This window comes from Geospiza fortis, unplaced genomic scaffold, assembly GCF_000277835.1.
Source record: "Geospiza fortis unplaced genomic scaffold, GeoFor_1.0 scaffold53, whole genome shotgun sequence".
NCBI lineage: Eukaryota > Metazoa > Chordata > Aves > Passeriformes > Thraupidae > Geospiza > Geospiza fortis.
Genome location: NW_005054305.1, coordinates 2,890,205 through 2,896,259, shown reverse-complemented (window position 1 = coordinate 2,896,259; position 6,055 = coordinate 2,890,205). Strand labels below are relative to the sequence as shown.

General features: G+C 40.5%; 1 protein-coding gene across 1 annotated transcript in view; it reads right to left on the bottom strand.

Annotated features, from left to right (window-relative positions):
• The window catches only part of IMPACT (impact RWD domain protein), an 18,620-nt gene extending 13,111 nt beyond the window's left edge, over positions 1–5,509 (bottom strand). The window contains exons 1-2 of the mRNA XM_014311980.2: positions 5,437–5,509; positions 283–505 (exon numbers count right to left, since the gene is read on the bottom strand). Of these exons, the coding sequence (XP_014167455.1) occupies positions 283–505; positions 5,437–5,509 (296 nt within the window). The remainder of the gene's footprint in view (positions 1–282; positions 506–5,436) is intronic.
• Between the last annotated feature and the right edge of the window lie 546 nt (positions 5,510–6,055).

The following is a 6,055-nucleotide window of genomic DNA, read 5'->3' as shown; positions in this document are numbered from 1 at the left end:
GCCCTTCCTTCCGCCGCAGGGACAGCGGGAGCGGGCGGACTGTGCGCTCCTGCCTCGCGTTGCCGCGCGTCCTTTATATCCGTCTTGGAACTTTTCCCGTATTCCCTGCATCCTGTTTTTAAACAAAAGTGTGTAAGCGATTCTGTTTCACTGAGGATTTTACTGATGCAGCCGTTTTCGCCTTGCATTTATGGCACTCGGGATGCAACGATTGACATAACTACAACATTTCCTTTAAAATTATTTAAAAGATTAACAGGTGTTTCAAGCAGTTTTCGTTACCGTTCTAGAAATCCATTTCTTTTATTTAACCTCGGGAAGTTTAAGGCATCTCTTTTAGAGACGGCACTGATCAGTAAAGATCTCCTTGCGTGCAAAGCATAGGTTTCACCGTTTTTGCAGTTTTTGTAATTTATGGTTTTTTCCAGTGTGATTTTATACTGACACAGTTGGGAAGAATTCAAGGTAAACTTTGCTTTGTCGTTCTCGAAAGCTTGGAGAATTTCTACCCATTCCAGAGAACAGGATTAGGGTTCAGAATGATTGTGACAATCAGGCGAAACTGGCAAAACAAAAACTAAAACAAACTAACAACCTACAGAAAAGAAAAAAAGGAAAAAAAACCGACCCAGGATGGTACTGAGTAGGGATAAATCTAGCACTGTATTATCAACTACGTACATTCTGGATGGAGAGCTACTGGTTGCACAGCAGTTCTGCAGAAATTATTTCAGAGTTAGAGTGAATCCAAGACCATCTTTGTCTTCGGTGTCACAAACAGAGTTGGTTTAATTATTTTTGAGAAGATAATAAAAAGAATATATACCTAGTCTCAGAAATGACAAAAACGCATATTTTATCAGACAAAATCACATATTCCAGTTAATTTTAAAAGAGAGAGAGAAAGAAACATAAACAGTGAGCTTATTGTTTAATCAATTAACTTCTGACCAAAGCATAACTGAAAGCTTTAATCCATAAAGACCTAGAAAAGATGCTGCTGCATCTGTTCATCCTAATAGTAAATTGCCTTATAAATCTAGATAGGGAACTATGACAAGACCTAAACTTTCTGACAACAATCTCTTTGTGATGCTTGTGCTTTACAAGTTGCTAGTTTTGACTTAGCTGAACAAGTGACTTTACATTACTGTACACATTTTTTATTATTAAATAACTCTAAACTGTTATTGCCACTTTTTATGAGTGTTTCTCTAAATCTAAATATAAAAGCATTGATATTAAAGACTTTAGCAATCTGCTATTGGGCCAGGAAGAAAATGTACCAGACAAGGAGGCACAGAGAATAAATCACAAAAACTGTATGGACTGTAGACATCTCTGACAGATTTCAGAGGACTCGCTAATTTCCTTTCATTGTCATTTATATTTGTGAAAAGTCTTAGTAAATAGAAATGGAGATAAATGTGGCTAATGAATCTCCAGCATGTTTAGAGATACTAAATTAATAACAGAGTAGCTGAACTGATATGGTGCACAGGACTATTTACCAGATAATTCCTGTCTTTGTCCGTCTGAAACATTCTATTGAAGTAGATATGAAATACATATCCACAACTTTCAAACAAAGGATAACAACACCGTGGAGTTTTCCAAACTATTTGGGGTATTCTAAAAGAATATAACTGAACCTCACTGTTCTTTGTGGTGATGCATCTCCCAAAATTATATTTTTCACAGCAATGCATTAATTTTGATATTTAAAATGTTTATAAAGTCTACACAAATACTGCTTTTTGAACCATAGATAGCAAAGAAAAACATTTAAAGCTCAAATCAAATCAATCAAGCCAAAGAAAACCCTGAGGTCAGGGAGCAACCCAAATTGCTACCTTGAATTCAAATTATTTGTTCTGTCTTGTCAGGGCACTGAATAATTACTCATTTCATTCTGCAACTGAATTCTAATACTAAAGCATGAAAAGCTTAAACAAGATACAAATAATATTCATTCAATCAGGAGTGAATCACAAATAAGTGAAAAACACAGAACTAAGAAATACAGAAGAATTAAAGTTTGAGTAAAATATCCATAATCCCGCTTTATTTTGCATACAACAGTTCAAACAACATGATGCATTTTCAACTCCTCTTTTACAATTAAAAAAAGGAAGATTGAGAAGAAATAAGAACAATGTGATGTCATATACTAATGATTAATCCCCTCAGTTCTGGACCCTGATTTTGGGCAGGATTTTCTTCTGTTGAGACTATTCCAGTAGTGTCTTAAGAATAGCTCAAGGAGAGCATTTTGCTATAGTTACTTACCAAAAAAACACTAATTTTTTCTCTAATGCTCCAATTCCACTCTACATTCAATAAAAATCTCATTCTGTAATAGAAATCTTAATTGGGCCATCCAATAATGAGCATTTGTCCATTTGAGAACAAAGTAGTTCAGCTGATTTCAGTTCCACAGTGATGCATTTTGCTAGATTGTGGTCTAAACTAGTGACATAAATTAGCTGTATGGTTTGTAGATACAAACTCTCCACGTGCAGCTGACTTATCATTTTGGAACTAAAACCAAATCAAACTGGTTCAGTCACAAGAAAAACAAAGTGCATTAAACAAGCCTAGTTCTTGTTCTAAAACTACATGTCTGGTAAGACTAAGGAGAAGCATATGTACAGGTGATTTAACACCTTGGTTAGAAATGTTTCTTCTCATTGAGCCACAACCCAGTTTTTGTGCTGGCTAGAGCAGGGTACAATTGCCTTCTGTAGAGCTACAGAAATCCAGAAGCTTTTCTATTAAGTAACTACTAGCAGGTTTTAGGAGCCTCCTGAGAGAAGAGGACCAGCAGAGAATTCTCACTTTTTCTCCTGCCATACCTGCATTCAGATAAAAATGGGTCTGTCAAAAGGAACTTTGGAACTTTTCTCTGCCATAGGATTTTTTCCCTGCTACAGGATACCTCAAGAAACCACCTGAGCTTGCTTCAGTGCTGCTTTGAGCAGCAAAAAGCATTTCTCAGCTCAGGAGGCAATCCAACTCACACCATCCACAAATTCACTACACTATATGGTTATTACCTGCAAAGTATGAAAGAAACTTCAGCAACAGACTAGCATCTGCAAGAATTCCTATTACAGGCATTTCAGAACAACATGAACATTTGCTTTGATCACTCACTGGCAGTTGCTCATGGTAATCCAGAGAGATCCACAAGAATCACATCTGAGAGTGTCAGCACATTAATTAATTCTCCCGTGTCTGTGTTTTGCCAACCTAGTAAATAAAATCTGTATGGAAATGCAGCAAGGACCTGTGCTTGCTGCATGGTTTTTCAGAGTTGGGGAGCAGTTTCCTCAAGTGTGCCAGGGCTGCAAGAAAGCTGCTAAGGAACAAATTTTTACGGATGCTGGTGAGCTAACAGAGTTATTTAACATGTTACTGTGTGAAAACAAACCATCATGTGTAGTTTACTATTTCCACTTCTCATTTCTCTGTGTGCACTCTGTTCCCCAGTCATACATCTCATATATGACTAGTATGCTCTAGTCTGAAGAGGAAGAACACAAAGTGTCAGTGCATAAAGGTTGTCCCATCACAGAGAGGATATAAAAAATACTATACTGTGAAAATCACAGACAAAGCAGTTCAGTGAGTTCTGTGCAAGGCTGTTTGCCAGTGTGTTCAGCCCTAAAATGGGACACGTTTCATGCTTTCTAATTCACTAATTTCAGCAGGTTATCTGACAAAGGAATGACATGGAAACCAAAACAAAACAAAACCAAACCTCAATATCAGCAACACTCTCTTTTTCATTTCCACACTTCAAAGTCCAAAATTCACTGCGACATTATTACTCTGGGATGTGCAAGGAGGCAAAACATGGGTGAAAAATAGACACTCTTTGGAGAGGATGGAAGCAGGGGAAGTGTAGTGATCCTGGCCAGGAGAGCCCTGTACATCCAGAAGTCAGTGATTCACAGTACAGTTAAGTGGAGCAGGTCCCGATCTGTGCTGTGCTGCCTCTGGGCCTGGGTTGTGGTGCACAAAACCCTTGGAAGCAGGACCAACTTCACTACCTCCTTGGCACCGGGTGCAGGTGATTAGAGCAACTGCATGGCCTTGCCCTTATCTAGAAGCATACAAGGAGAAAAGCCCTCTCGTGAACATCCTTTATGAAATAGCTGTTTTCTTGTAAGAAAACTAAAATACTGCAGCCAAAGAGGAGCCTTTCTCCAGAGATGGAATGGCAGCCTGTCAAAGAAGTCCATCCAGGATTAATCGTGGACACCATGGCTTCTGATTTACTTGCTATCTCTGTTGGCCTTTACTTTGTCTTTTTAAATAATTAAATTTATTAAGTTATTTGTTTTCAGGCCTTTCTTACTCAGATTCAGAGAAAAACCCTGCACTAACTGGCTGAAGAGTGAAACTGAACTGTAAACTCTGTGTTGCATTGCAATGGGTTATAGAGTAGGTGGGTGACAATACCTCAATTTCACTATTAAACTTGTAAGAACTATGTGGGGATAATATACATATTTTAATTTTGTATTAATGTATGCAAAATAAATAAAAAATAGGAAAAGGTTTTATTGTGAGGTTACTTAAAGCATTTATGGCATTGTAAAAGATGGGTCAAAGTCAGAAGCAGAAGGAAGAAATAAAGAAAAAGGTATAAGGATGACACAGCTACTGCTTTGAAAGTAAGGGCAGCAACTTGAAGCTCTGCTCCTAAGAAAAGAAAGCCAATGTGATCCTTCCCTGAAGCCTCTCAGATGTTATATAATTATTACTAAAGCACCCCTGGAAGCAGATCTCTTAAGTAAGATAAACTAATTAAAATTAACAAAAGGCAGTAGAAGTTCAAATATGATACATTTGTGTTATCTGCAGGTGTGAAACTGTTCATTTTCTTCGTTTTTCTATGTCATTCTTCAAAGATTAAAAATACATGTAGCTGTAGACATAGAGAAATGAAGCTTGCCTCATTATTTATGCATGAAGAGTTTCAGAAAAATTGTTCAGGTCTAAACTTGCCCCCTTTTGGAACAGAAGTTTCATCCTAATCTTTTGTGATAGTTTGTCACGGCACCTGTGGCTCCCGCCCTGCCCCTTCAGTGCTCCTTCTGCATATGACACAGACTTGGTCATCCTACAACACTGCAAAGCTTCTCTGCTCCCTTAATAAATTGTTGCAGGATTTCAGAGGAGTTTTCAAAATGCAAAACCCCTCTCATGTGCTAAAGGCAGAAAAACAAGGTGCCAGCTCTTCGGATGAAAGGTGTAGTGGAGAATAAATAAGGGTAGGACAAACAGAGGGGAAGGAGAGGTGGACGAAAGGGCCTTGACAAAAGCGAGTACTTCACTTGCTGTCGCTGGTAGCACCCAATTTCTCTTTTAAGTTACTTTTGGCTGTGCTGCTCTTAGAAGCAGTGTGTGCTGACAATCTTCTTTCACCTGCACCACGGTTGTACACGCTACCAAAGCGATTTCCAAAGAGACCCTGTTTGCCCCTCTGTCGATGCACCATTCTCGTAGTGTTACAGTCCTCTGTGAGGCCGGTTTGCCCCCCGTGTCTCTGAGCGCCTCTCGGTGTCTGTCCCCGCCGCGTCCCGCCCCAGCCGGGGGCGCTCCCCGGGCAGAGCGGAGCCCAGCCCGCGCAGCCGAGCGGCGGCGAAGGCGCTCGCAGGATAGTGGCACTCGCAGGACTGAAAGGGTTGGAAGGGACCTCTGCAGATCTTCTGGTCCAACCCCCTAACAAGTCTGAGTCACCCAGGGCAGGCGACACAGCAACGCGTCCAGGTGAGTTTGGAATGTCTCCAGAGAGGAAGACTTCATGACTTCCCCGGGCATCTGTTCCAGTGCTCCGACCTCCTCAACGTAAAGTTCTTCCTAATGTTGAGGTGGAACTTGGCGTGTTTTAGTTTCTGGCCATTGCTTCTCGTCCTGTCGCTGGGCACTGCTGAAACGAGTGTGACACCAAACCGCAGCGAGCACAGGGCGGTACCTGCGGGGCAGCCCCGGGGTCGCAGGGTGTCACTGTCCCTGCCTGGTAAAAGCGGCCGACGCCGGCTCC